The sequence below is a fragment of the Rana temporaria genome, chromosome 5, assembly GCF_905171775.1.
Source record: "Rana temporaria chromosome 5, aRanTem1.1, whole genome shotgun sequence".
Lineage (NCBI taxonomy): Eukaryota > Metazoa > Chordata > Amphibia > Anura > Ranidae > Rana > Rana temporaria.
The window spans coordinates 384,801,800-384,816,714 of record NC_053493.1 but is presented as its reverse complement, the minus strand read 5'-3'; the positions used below and the strand labels follow the sequence as shown (position 1 = coordinate 384,816,714).

General features: G+C 43.0%; 1 protein-coding gene across 2 annotated transcripts in view; it reads left to right on the top strand.

Moving 5' to 3' along the window:
* Positions 1–8,851, top strand: part of EXT1 (exostosin glycosyltransferase 1) — a 404,130-nt gene extending 395,279 nt beyond the window's left edge. For both annotated transcript variants that reach the window (XM_040354883.1, XM_040354882.1), the window contains 2 exons: positions 2,787–2,958; positions 8,341–8,851. In XM_040354883.1, the coding sequence (XP_040210817.1) occupies positions 2,787–2,958; positions 8,341–8,526 (358 nt within the window). In that variant the 3' untranslated portion in view covers positions 8,527–8,851. The remainder of the gene's footprint in view (positions 1–2,786; positions 2,959–8,340) is intronic.
* Positions 8,852–14,915: the final 6,064 nt, after the last annotated feature.

The following is a 14,915-nucleotide window of genomic DNA, read 5'->3' as shown; positions in this document are numbered from 1 at the left end:
GTCTACCCTCAAGTTGTAAAGTGTTGCAGAAGCTGTTGGCACTATGTAAATCTGGTATAATAATAATAATAATGAGACATGTTTTCTGCTATGGCCTTTATTCAATGCCACCATGTACCACCCACTGGTGGAAGAGATTGTATCGGGTCTTTATCTACATCTCAATGAACAAACCCTCCACATAAGTCTGAGTGCATGCTTATTATTTATATGGCTTTAACATATTCCATAGCCCTGTACAAAGAGCTTAAAGACTCTCATTATTCTCTGCCTCAATGCATACACTCGCAGTCCTATGTCCTTACTACCAACATGCAATCATTAGAGCCCCTGCGATACAAGGGAACAATGCCAACCATTGTACACCCATGCTGCCTACATTTCCATGTCCTTATATAGAGGAATTAATTAGTATTTGTGTGATGTGTCCAGTTCATTTATATCCTGTTCCGGCGGGATTCTACACTTGTGTAAGATTTTTATAAGAGTAAAGTTTTCATGTTTCTTGTTCCATTAATTAAATAAGGTCTCTAAATACTTGGACAAGTATGAAACCTCATTTTGTTAATGTGTGCATAAAATTAAAATGTTCTAGATAGTTATGTTTAACTTTCTATATATTGATTTCTGGCCAACAGTTGAAATTTAAGATCAGATTGATAGCTAGAGTGCTATTACATACAAGAGGAAAAATTGGGACTTTTCAGGTGCAAAAAATTACGTAACATAGTATCAACTATAATATGACATTTTTTATATAAAAAAATGATAAAAGATAACAATTGGCAAGTACAGATCAATAACATTTTATGGATACAGCACTGTAGAATGGAGTTCTCAACATGTTTCGGGCTTTTTCAGGGGATGCTGTCCAATTGGAGGTACAAGCCTTCCATTGAAGAGAGAACATATAAATATTATTACATCAAGGATTAATTTAAGATCATATACCACATACATAGTTCTTTATTTTAAATACATAACTTAATACATGTGCATGTTCTGTCCGGGGGGCAATTCTACTTACCTAGGTCTATTGAGGTGTTAATTGGATCACTACAGGGGGTCATAGGTATTTATCTGCATTAAGGAAACCGTGTGCTACGAGTGACCATAGGGGACATTCTGGGACCAGCTGGGATAATAAGAAAGTATAACAAATTTGGTTTAACTATCAAAAAATTAGATAAAATCTCCTAAGATAGTAATATAAGGGCATAATAGGAAAAAGTCAACTTACAAAAACAAGTGCTAGCATTGGTTGGTAGCACTAAAGGTGAAGCATAAAGGTGAACTTAAACTTTATTCTCTGCATTAAGATAAATACACTTTTCAAAAGTTCCACCCAAGCCCTGTCCCCCAGCCCCCCCTTAAACACTTTCCTGAGCCCCATCTCGATCCGGTGATCTGACATGCTGGTTCCAGCTATCGTGGAAGTTCCAGCGCATGCGCGAACTGATGCGCTGAGATGGTTCCAGCCATCGGGAAAGTTCCTTCAAGCACTGCGCAGGTGCAAACTTGCTGACGGAAATCCCCGAACGGCGGCCGGCATCCAGGGCGACGTGGATAGGTGAGGTAAGTGGCCAGTCGGCCTCACGTCCTCGCTGCGCTCGGACGGCTCGCTTCGCTCGCAGCTCGGCCTCCTGGCTCTTTTTTAACATCCTCCAATCCACGGGGATGTTAAAGAATGAGCCTGGATGCCGGGCGAGGTTCGGGGATTTCCGTCGGGAAGTTTGCGCCTGCGCAGTCAGTGGAGGAACTTCCCCCATAGGGGAACATTCAGGACAAGTCACCGGCACTGTGCCCATCTGCAGCATTTTTTCTCTGCTCTCTCTCTCCTCACTGGAGACTCGGCAGCAGCAGGAGCCATTGGCTTGCTGTCAGTCAAAGCCTCTGAGCAGGGCATGGGGGCCGGTTCCAAGCTGCACTTTGTGTCTATAGATGCACTCAGCCCAGCATTGGATCGAGTCAGTATGAGAGCCCCCAAAGCAAGCGGCTTACTATGGAGGCTCTGGGACAAGAGGAGGATCCAAAAGTGCTGGCAGGGGATCCCAGAAGAGGAAGTTCGGGGCTGCTCTGCAAAACCATTGTACAGAGCAGGCAAGTATAACATGTATGGTATTGGTAAACAAAGAAAACCTTTTAAAATTACTTTTAAAAATAATTAAATTCTTAAAACACAAATTATCGTTGCATCTAAAGCCATTATCTATGTTCATAATTGGCCTTCCAAAGAATGGCTGTGCAGGGGGGTGTCAGCAGAAGTCTGATCATTTGGAGGCGAGAAGGCCGAGTTCCCAGTACAGCCAGAAAACTGACCACACTGGGATGGATGTGCTGTCATGCCTAATGTGGCCAGTTTTTAGTAGGAAAGCAGAGGGACTGGTAGGAACACCAGTGATTTCACACGAAGGAACAAATACATGGAGAACAGGATATTTTCTCATACAAGTACATGGTACTGCAGGCAGCAGCAGGAATATGAAATAATTGGGGTAACATTCTTTAAAGATCACCTTTGCTTTTCCCAAGCAACAGGTTGACTTTATGTGCAGCCCCTGCAGCATCTATATTTGCCTTTGCAAGAATTCCTCTGTAAGCTCCAAGCTGATCCCAGTCAGAGCTTACACAGGTCTGAGGACTCGCTCTCTGCCTGAGCTGCCTTTTGCCAATCCCGGGGACTTTTGCACGGGACGAAGTGTAGTATGTTAAAAGGATCTACATTGTTTTATCGTATTTATTGACATATTGTTATGTGAGATAACATATATGATTTTGTTTTGCAGGTACTATCACTACCTTTACACCAATTACCTGCCTGCCAGTCTGAAAAACATGGTGGACCAATTAGCCAATTGTGAAGATATCTTAATAAACTTTCTTGTGTCTGCCGTCACCAAGCTGCCACCAATCAAAGTGACACAGAAGAAGCAGTACAAGGAAACAATGATGGGACAGGTATGTATAGCCAAAATGAGAATACAGAATGTGGTTATTGATTTAACTTCAAGGCTTGTGTCTATTGGTGTGATCTCCATGCCCGGTTTTACCCAGTTTATCCGAACTTTAAAAACTTTGTTGTGGAGGTGGGCCTCGCTATAGACTTGTGTACAGGGGTCTTGCCACTGAGAGCTGGTCATGAAGGCCCCATTTACACTTGGCAATTTACAATAGAGGGTGGAATCGCTACAATTCCAAATTGTGTGGCAATGGCTGTAAAACGTGCATTCAGGCGCCATTTATTATAGATGGCATAAATTTATATACCCAAATTCTGTACATGTGAATTAAACATCAACACAATAAATATGTGTAAGAATAATAAAGTGCATGAGTGCCAATACTAAATCACTTGCTGATGACCACAATGAACTGGGCAACAAAAGCAGAGTGCAATAAAAAGCACTAGTCCACCAACATTCGTGTTGGAATAAACGTGAAGGAGTAGGGGATAACAGTCTGTGCAATGGAAATTATGGTAAACAACTGTCTGTGGACGGACACCCAGGACTGTGCATCTGTCACCCAAAGGGGAGGGTAGGTACTCTTACCGGAAGATGTGGATCCACTCACCAGCAGCAGTGAATCAAGCAAGCATGGAATGGGAGCAGGATCTCAGACCACAGTCTCTGGAAGTCCACCTTGCACCCACAGATCTCTCATCCGTCAGATGATTGGAACTGGAATCATAAAAATGAAGAAAGCTTTAACATGGCGTAGGCCAAAAATATATAGGTTTATTTAAAAAGTAGTCCTGACATTGTGATGAACGCAATGTGCAGAGCTGGCTAGCAGAAACCAGACACGTTTCGTCCTAAAGGACTTCAGCTGGAGACCCCACAGACAAAACATGTTTTGAAAAATTGTGTGAAAATTGTTGCCCTAAAAGGAGCAGGTGGTGACAAACATGCATAGGCCAGCCCATTGAACTGAATGGACAGCCCTATGCACCACAAGCAAAGCTGCTTGAAAATCACGAGTGGGAATGCGAGTTCCCACTATGCCAAGTATGAGCCTAATTCTTACCAGCCACTTTCTACCTGTGGCTATAATGTGACGAGCTATAAACTTCCACTAGAAAAAGGACAGCTGTATATGGTTGATATGGAGAGCACAGAGCATTCTTGTAGTTCTGCAAGTGCAGTAATCAGATGGGCTGCCGTGTAGGACACAAATTACAAAGAGACACAAGTCTGTTCAGATTTTTTTCTCCATTTCCTCGTTAATTTTCTGCAATGCCAAACTTTGACCTTGTGCAAAGATAACAAATTAGAAGAGAAAGTAATTTGTTCTGTAAAAAAGAGAGTGGAGTGCTAACGAGGCCTGGCCTGGATCAGAGGTGCTCGTCTCTCTGTAGGCATTCAGCAACTGAACATAACCAATTTAGGGTGAACGGAGACACCAGTCAAATGTTTCTGGATGATTTTTTTTTTTTTTTTAAGATTACACATTTTTAAAACTCTCCTTTTTTCCATCAAAGCTGGCTTGGATTTTTAATTAAAAAAAATCCTGAAGCTCAAACACACACTTGTGTGTTTATATATATATATATATATATATATATATATATATATATATATTATGAGCCGGTTTCGTACCGGTTTCAACAGAAAGTTGTCCGCTATATATATAGAATGAACATGACAAGCACATTGTGGTGTTCAGTATTTTCATGTTTCTGCCGGTTTCAACCCGCTGAATATCTCTCGTTCTATGGGGCGTGTACGTTGTATAGAGTCGTGATGTCACTGGACTCCCCTCCCAGCTATACACGCCCCCTGACCTTCTCCCTAGCACAGCTTAGCAGTGAGTACGGTGGCTGGAGGGTGGTGTGTGCAGGGAAGGAAGGGAGGAAGTGACCCTGCGGGGGAAACACGCACCCTTCACTCATGCCCATGCAGGGGTCTCCTCATTAAGTCCGTCACTTAAAGGAGAGGGCGGTGTGGCAACATCTTTTTTTATTCATTTTCCCCCAAGAGTTGGATTTTTATTTTATTTTTTACTGTAAAAAAGCGAGGAGGATTTCAGATGGCAGGATCCTCTTTTCCTGGCCAGACTGAAGACCGTAGAGTTCTGCTGATTTAGATATTCAGCTTAAAGCGGGAGTTCACCCAACTTTCTGCAGTTAGATCCACCATACTGCTGACATCTGCAGTATGCTGGTCTTTTATATCAATTTTTGGTACTTATCGTTTTAGCAGTATTTCTTCTATGGCTCCGAGCGGGGATTACTTCCTGGTATAGGCGTTCCCGAAGACAAGCACGTTGATTGACAGCCTTCGATACCGCGTCACGGCTTCCGAAAATACACACGAGTGACACTCGGCAATTTACAGCGCCTGCGCAGTCAGCTCTACATGGCAGGCGCCGGCGCCGTAAACAGCCAAGTGTCACCTCGGCTGTTTTTGGAAGCCGTGACGCGCTATCGAAGGCGGTCAATCAACTTGCTTGCCTTCGGGAACTCCCCGCTCGGAGCCATAAAAGAAATACTGCTAAAACCATAAGTACCAAAATAAAAAAAAAAGACCAGCATACTGCAGATGTCAGCAGTAAGCTGGATCTAACTGCAGAAAGTTGATTTTTGGGTGAACTCCCGCTTTAATTGATTTTTTGAGTTTACAACCATTTTATTGTTCCACACTGCAATGCAAATCTACTAGTCAGGCCTGACTAAATGAAAACAATAGACCAAGTCAGAAAGACAGGGGTGGCTGAATGAGTAAAATATGGATAGCCACTAGAGGGAGTATCTGTAATATAGAAGTACCTATCATAAAAAAAATGTGCAAGTAATATAATGGCACTATATTAAAGTAAGCATGTAAACTGTAAAGAAGTCATAAAAATTAGTATATACAGTATTTCTATAACGCCAACAGTTTGCACAGCACTTTTTATAACATGAGGGCAGACAGTACAATTATAATACAATTCAATACATGAGGAATCGGAGGGCCCTGCTCCTTAGAGCTTCCAGTCTAGGAATAAACATACTCGTTTACCATGTCATCAATGGCTTTCAGTTAATGTTTAGCATTTTCTTTTCAAAATCCTCCCAAGTTAGACTATAGTTGGAAAAAAAAAAAAAAATTATATATATATATATATATATATATATATATATATATATATATATATATATATATATATATATATATGGAATAGTTCTCGGAATTCCACAATAGTTTCTGGGACCTTTCCGTGCACAAGGTCCACCAGATAAGAGTCCCAATATAGGATATGAGGATATAATGCGTGGAATTGCACGCTACCTTCAGATTAAAGTGATCTCTAAAAAACACAAACCAGGACAACAGGGGGTGCCATCTAAGTGTAGTAGATAGGAACTTTTATAAAAAGAGAGAAATGGCAACTCATTCGCTTTAGGAATAGCTCATCTTTTGTAAGAAGCCCATTATACTGGCCAGCCTGATGGTAGAGGATTGCGGGGCAGGACGCTGGTGCAAGCGTTTTCAAAAGTGAGCTGCTGTTTTGATAGAAGTACCTATCTACTGCATTTAGTTGGCGTCCCCTGTTGTCCTTTCCTATAGTTGGGCAATAGAGAATGTACACTGAGCTGTGCATGCCTTGGTTCCACAATGAATGAACTCCTGCACACATGTTTGGGAGTTGCATCATTCCAATCAAGATGGCAGAGAATCCCAAATCTGGAAAAAGACTGGGTGAAGATGTATTTGGATTTGCCATCTGTATCTCGTTGGGGAGATTTCCCTTCAGTTCCTATCCCATAGCTGAACAGGAAGTGAGAGGAAATCCCTACAAATTAACCGGTTAATGACTGGCTCACGATTATATACGTCGTAAGAATGGCACGGCTGGACAAAGTGACGTATATTTCCGTCACTTTGAATTTCCCCGCTGTGCGGGCTTGCCCGCTCCCCTGCCGCGATCTCTGTGACCGTGCCCATGGGATCCGCAGACTCGATGTCTGCCGGTGTCCTACAGAGCTGCAGAACGGGGAGAGGCCAGTGTAAACAAGCATTTCCCCGTTCTGCCTAGTGACACTGGCCAGGGTTGCCAACCTCCCGCTGCATTTTTTACTGACAAAACATGGCAAATTTACTGGCAGAGCAAATTTTTTACTGACATCCTGAAAAATTATAGAACTCCTATTGAAAACGAACACCGTGAATATTTAAACAGTATTAACGTGATATGGACACACTGACAATACCTATAACAAAGTAATTTGCTTGATTTACACTTAAAAAGTCAACAGAACATTAAATTGTCAACCCCTGATATTTACTGGCAGTTGTAAAAAAAAAATCACAGATTTTTACAAACTGTCAGTAAATTTACTGGCAGTTGGCAACCCTGACACTGGTCACCTGTTCCCTCTCATCAGAAGCAACGATCAGTGACATGTCACTCAAAGCTACGCCCCCTAACAGTTAGAATCACTCCCTAGGACACACTGAACACCTTCCTAGCCCCCTAGTGGTTAGCCCCTTCACTGCCAGTCAGATTTATACAGTAATAGGTGCATTTTTATAGCACTGATCGCTGTATGAATGTGAATGGTCCCAAAATAGCAGCAAAAGTGTCCGATGTGTCCGCCATAATGTCGCTGTCACGATTAAAATCACTGATCACCACCATTACTAGTAAAAAAATAAATATGAATAAAAATCTCATAAAACTATCCCCTATTTTGTAGATGCTATAACTTTTTCGCAAAGTAATCAAACGCTTAATGCGATTTTTTTATTTACCAAAAATACGTAGAAGAATACGTATCGGCCTAAACTGAGGAAAAAAAATAATTTTTTATATATTTTTTGGGGATATTTATTATAGCAAAAAGTAAAAAATATTGCTTTTTCTTTTCAAAATTGTCGCTCTATTTTTGTTTATAGCGCAAAAAATAAAAACCGCAGAGGTGATCAAATACCACCAAAAGAAAGCTCTATTTGTGGGGAAAAAAGGACGCCAATTTTGTTTGGGAGCCACGTCGCACGACCGCGCAATTGTCTGTTAAAGCGACGCAGTCCCGAATTGTAAAAACCCCTTGGGTCTTTAGGCAGCAATATGGTCCGGGGCTTAAGTGGTTAAGGGAATCCCTTGGGCCCTCCAGAAGTGGTGCCCCATTGGATGATTTCCCCTCCTAATACATTTCTGAGGACAACCCAAAATTTGGGCTTTTCTTTTACTTTCACTTCCAATTATAATGTTATGGAAATTAATTTAAACACCTTTTATAGATGTAATGACCCTATTAAATAATGTGTGTATTTGATGGAATGTTTATGCTTTAAATTACAAAGGTGTTTGTGTGGAACTCGTAGATTAACGTGTGTTTTTATGTTTTCTTCTCAGACCTCCAGAGCTTCTCGTTGGGCCGATCCCGACCACTTTGCCCAGAGACAGACTTGTATGAATACGTTTGCCAGCTGGTTTGGCTATATGCCGCTCATTCACTCACAGATGAGACTGGATCCAGTGCTTTTTAAGGATCAGGTGTCAATCCTTCGAAAGAAATATCGGGACATTGAACGACTCTGAGACATACTGCCACCGGAGGGAGCCTTTGCGCCCAGTGCACACTCATCAACACACCGCTCTATGATGGCGGTTCTCACGCCGCTAACGCACACAACCCCAGCCACCCAGGAAATGCAGAGCATTCACAATCGAGACTTTGGCCAACCGGAATCCACTGCACTGGACTTCTTACAAAAAATAAAAACCATCGAGCTTTGACGTCTCAAACTAGGCTGTGTACAGTTTAATTATGGAACATTAAATAATTATTTTTGAAATGATTGCTATGCAGGTTTAAACTTTTTTTAATGAACAAAAACTATTAAAATCAGAGATCTTTCTTTAAGTTTTGTTGGTCTTTTAATTTCTGTCAGTTGATTTTTTTTAGGTATTTTACCCCTTCATGCCTTCAAGGGCAAAACAAATCTTAATGCTGAAGCACAAGTTTGCAACTTTGACATGTTAGTAAAACTGTACAAATCGTCACAACTAAGTGTATGCAGGTGGATTATAGCTTGTGTTTTTTTATTTTTAGTTTTTTCCAGAACAAATCAAGCTTTCTTTTGGTGGTAAATAACGGATATTTTTTATTTTTGAAATAGTTCAACAGCTTCCGGACCAGCCGCCGCAGTTATACTGCAGCAGGCTGGCTCCCCTGCGCGAGCCATCGTAGCTCTACGTCGGCTCTTTAAGACGCCTCCGGCAGTGCCCGAAGCGTGTCCCCGGAGCCGATGTGATGACCGATGGGCACCCGCCATTCCTAGTTACAGACCGGAGATAAGGGAATAGCCGGTCCAGGTGGGAACCCAAATGAATATCCTCTGCTGCAGACAACTCAGGCGCAGGCATTGCACTCGGCAAAGCAGGAACAAAATTGTCCCTGGACAGCCGCACTCTGAACAAATTGTAGTTTTTATTAAAAGGACAGCACTACAAGTCACAGCAAAATAAAACTCGACTTTTGACGCGTTTCGCACTGAAAGTAGTGCTTAGTCATAGCTTAGACCTACTGACCGGGGATGTGTGTGTGTAAACGCACAAAACCCTGTTCTCTCAGGGGAGAGGAGATTGATTGTGTGTTCATACTTTGTATGAACACTGATCTCTCTCTTCCCCTTGTCAGTCCCATCCCCCTTACAGTTGGAACACACATTAGGGAACACAGTTAACCCCTTTGTCAAAAGTGTCCTATTTGTCCACCGCCATATCGCAGTCTCGATAAAAATCGCTGACCGCTGCCATTACTAGTAAAAAAAATAATAAAAATGTCATAAATCTATCCCCTATTTTGTAGGCGCTATAATTTTTGTGCAAACCAATCAATATGCACTTATTGCGATTTTTTTTTTTTTTTTTTTATAGAAATGTAGAATAATACATATCGACCTGAACTGAGGAAAAAAATAGTTTTTAAAATAAAAATTGAGATATTTATATTATAGGAAAAAGTAAAAGATATTGTGTCTTTTTTATTATTTTTTTCAAAATTGTCGCTCTTCTTTTGTTTATAGCGCAAAAAATAACCGCAGAGGTGATCAAATACCACCAGAATAAATCTCTATTTGTGGGGAAAAAAGGACGTCAATTTTGTTTGGGTACAGTGTCGCACGACCGCGCTATTGTCAGAGCGACGCAGTGCGGTATCGCAAAAAATGGCCTGGTCATTGAGCAGCCAAATCTTCCGGGGCTGAAGTGGTTAAATATTTTTTTTTACATTTAGCTGTATATTTTATCATTTACCACCAAAGAAAAACCCCAAATAAACTCCTGCTTCTGGCGATGGCATCAATATCACATATGTGTATGTTCTCTGTACAGCGCAGAAACAATGGTGCACATTTTGATTTTTTTAATTTTTTTTATCCGACCATGACCTTTGGGCTTGACCTTTGATCTTAACCCTAACACTAACCCTGGCAAACCTTGATCTTGTTATTTTTTTCTTTATTTGCTTGCCGACCAGCCGCCATTGTACAGTAAAAGGTTGGCACTGCTGTGCTTTATGGCTGCTGCTTTAAGAGCGACCCAATGGCACCAAAGCCGATGCGCAAGGCTGCTGGCCGCAATGTCCGCCAGCGACCCACGATTGCTCCTCAGAGAGGCAGAGTGGGGATCTGTCAATGTAAACAGACAGATCTCCATTCTGTCAGGGAAGTAAAGTGAGATCTGTGGTTCCTAGTGATCAGGAATAGCGATCTCTCTTCTCCCAGTCAGTCCACCCCCCCACAGTTTGAAACACCTCCCTAGGGAACAACTAACCCCTCGATCGCCCCCCTAGTGTTAACCTCTTCCCTGCCAGTGACATACAGTAATCAGTGGCTGTTTTTAGCTCTGATCGCTGTATAAATGTCACTGGTCCCAAAAAAAGTGTCCGATCTGTCCGCGGCAATGTCGCAGTCCCGCTAAAAATTGCTGCTCACCGCCAGTGACTGATCACTGTGATAGCCAATCAGAGACAATCACAGCGATCAAGTGACAAGGGCCCGATCGTTAGTCCGCTGTGCGGCACGCTTCCAGCACAAAGGGATATGCCTATGTGCAGGCCCACAGGGAAAAAAGCCCACTTCCATGAGGCCACATATATGTTTGCAGTCGGCAGGAAGGGGTTGAAATGCAAAGAGTGATGATAGTAATACATAGGTCATCAATTTATAAACCACAAAGGTGGGGCAGTTCATTGCATGTAAAATCTGCCCTTCTAGTGATTTACCCTTTCCATGTAGACTTCATTCTCAGTAAATTAATGAGCTGCTAGTCATTTTTCTCATTATTGTGGTAGATAAACACATACAAGGTCTCCAGCTGTCTTGGATGTGTTGGATGCTCCTCATGTGTTGTGAAATCCCCCTGGTAAGCTTTGTTTCTCCATTTAGTATTGTTATATACATAATATGTATTGATTCCTTTCATCTTGTAGACAAGATTAGGGCCACACATATGTTTTCATATTGGATAGTAGGAGGGGGTTAGAACCTGGGTGCTCAACCTGTGGCCCTCCAGCTCTTGCGGAACTACATTTACAATGCTGACAGTTACAAGCATGACTCAAAGACAGAGGCACGATGGGACTTTAGTAGTTCCATAACATCTGAAGGGCCACAGGTTGAGCACCCATGGGTTATAACTTCAGTGTGGTTAGTATGCTTTCTGTGTCTCTAGATTTCCTCTCTACTTCCTCACCCAAGGATATACTGTTAAAGGGGTTGTAAACGTTTGTGTTTTTTCACCTTAATGCATCCTATGCATTAAGGTGAAAAAACACCTCGCTGTCATTGGCCCTCCGGCCCCCCCCCCCGTTTTACTCTCCTGAGCCCGTTCACCTGCTGTGCACACCCCCCAGCGTCCTCTTCTCCACGGAGTCTGGCCGTTAATTGGATAGATTAATAGCAGCGCAGCCATTGGCTCCCGCTGCTGTCAATCACATCCAATGACACGGCCCCTGGGGGGGTACGGGATTGAATCACACACTCGGCGTCTATGGATGCCAACTGTATGACACGGGCAGCGCACCCGCAAGCTAACCCCCTCGGAAAGAGCTTCCCAGAGGGTGGTATCCTCAGTGGGAACACAGACAACATTGAAAACCTGCATACAATCTGATGTGAACTCAAAACAAAAAGGTCCAAAGCTTTTAATATTGAGATTTGCTCACAACGAGGTGACACAGAATGTCCCTCCAGTGTGTTTTACGGTGTCAACGATCTCCCCCCTTCTTCAAGACTACAAAACAGGCATACAATCATTTCATACTGGTTTGCATTAACCTACAGTATATCGTAAGTGTAAAGAAGTCATAAAGATCAAGAGGATTGTTAAGCAGACGTGGAAATTTTGACAAAATTCTTATCAAGAACCAGTATAATATCTCACAATTCAATAAAACAGGAGAAGACGTAGTTGTAATTGACGACAATAAAAATATAGAGAAAAACAGATCTTGTTTGAAATTCGATAAAATTCGGCTTCACTAATACTATCAATCAGTGGTCTCCAAACTGCAGCCATTTGCTTGTCTTTACCTGGCCCTTGGGGTTCTATTCCTCCGAATGATATGAGACACTATTGCTCCTATGACAACAATGATGAGACATTATTCTTTACACCGACACCCACACAGAACTGCCATAAACTATTCTCTTGTACTCTCAGACCATTTCTTAGGCCGCGTACACATGGTCGGACCAAACCGATGAGACTGGCCCGTCGGACCGTTTTAATCGGTTCACCTCTGAAGTGGCCTGATATGTGTACACACCGTCAGTTCAACATCCGATTGGGTCAGAACGCGGTGATGTAAAACACACGACGTGCTGAAAAAAAAGAAGTTCAATGCTTCCAAGCATGCGTCGACTTGATTCTGAGCATGCGCGGGTTTTGAACCGATGCTTTTCTGCACCAACCATCGGTTTGGTCCGATCGGGCAGCGTTCCATCGGTTCGGTTTTGAAGCAGGTTTAGAAATTTTGGACCAAAGGAAAACAGACCGGTAGCCTATACAAATTCATGAAAATGAATTTCGGTTCATTCTCATCGGACCAAACTGACCGTGTGTACGGGGCCTTAAATTATATTTTCATTGGACTTTGTGCACTTGAATCTTCAAATCTGGGCTCCCTGCTTCTGGTGCACCTTCCTTTTGTACCAGAGCCACTGTGCCTTACTGCAGTTTGATCTGATACTGATGATTTTAATCCAGCGCCTTTTTTTTTACTTGTTCCAGAGCAATAATAACTGATGGGTTCTAACTAGGGTTATACCAATACTGGTGTTGATACTAAGCATTTGCACGGGTATCGGTACTTGTGCAAATGCTCCAATACCCGAAATCAAAACTACCTTGCTCTGTCCTTTTTAGCTGGCATGTAAAGAAAAGAATGCCAGCTGTCACTTCTGTCCGCCATCCCCACCCCCACTGCTCATACCACACCAGCCTCCAGCCCTCCTGTCCTGGCCCCACTTTTCAAATTCAGTGGGGGACAGAGGTAGAGGGGGCGGGGACTCCAAAATTCTGTGTACCAATGAGTTAATTCCCTGCTGTGCAGCTTTTTTTTTAATTCTCTGGGTCCCCTATGTTCAGTGGGTGCCTGAGGACAGAAAGCGGACTATTTAACCACTTTAGGGTTTAGGCAGATTAATCCGCAGCAGCATTCCACACAATTACATTGCATCTTTTAGAATCTAGATCAATACACTGGGGCTGGTCGGGAGTGCTGCTGCAGATTAATCCGCCTAAACCTGAAAGTGATTAGATAGTCCGCTTTCTGTCCCCCGGCAGCCACTGAACACAAGGTACCCGTAGAAGTTTTTTTAATTGCTGGGCAACAGGGGATTGGCTCATTGGTACACAGAATTTTGGAGTAACCGCCTGCTCTATCTCCGGCCCCCCAGTGAGTTCTACCTAGCCCCAGTTGCCCAGGATGAAGGGACAGCTCCAGATGTATTGGCAGTGCTCAGCTGGACCTAGGCTCCCAGCTCCAGAGGATCCACCTGCATGAGGAGCTGCATCCCAACCACTCCAGCCCCTATCCCACCCCACCTTCAACTACCCTGCCCTTACTTAACCTACCCCCACCACCTACTCTTCCTAGGCAATATGTACAGGGACTGGGCAAATTTTAATAAGCATGTGGCCATCTTTGTGTAACAGAAGTCCATCTAACTACCGTATATACTCGAGTATAAGCCGAAGCACCTAATTTTACCACAAAAAAACTGGGAAAACGTATTGACTTGAGTATAAAGCCTCGTACACACGGGAAAAAAAATAGTTTTTCCTGACGAGATTCTTGGCAAGAGTGTACAGACACTCCTTTCAAAAGAACACAGTGACGTCATCGCGTACGACGAGCATGCGCTCGTCACATTCGATGCCCTCACCGCCATCTTGCTTCACCCTACCTATGCCGTGGAAGCTACCGCGCATACGTCAAAGTCATTTCGAGCATGCGCAGGTTTCCACAGCGACAGGTAAGTATACAGACGCTCGGGTTTCTCGTTGGGATCTCTATTTTTCTCATCGAGATTCTGGGCAGATTTCCAGACGAGAAACCTGAAAGCCTCGTACACATGCTCGGTTTTCTCAGCAAGAACCAGCAAAAAAACTGCTGCCAGAGCTTTCTTGCTGAGAAAACCGAGCATGTGTACGAGGCTTACGCCTAGGGCAGGGATATGCAATTGGCGGACCTCCAGCTGTTGCAGAACTACAAGTCCCATGAGGCATAGCTAGACTCTGACAGCCACAAGCATGACACCCAGAGGCAGAGGCATGATGGAAATTGTAGTTTTGCAACATCTGGAGGTCCGCTAATTGCATATCCCTGGCCTAGGGTGTCCATCTGTGTGCCTTACTGTGTCCATCTGCATGCCTCACTGTGCCCATGACTAGAATTACGTTTAACATGGGAGTATATA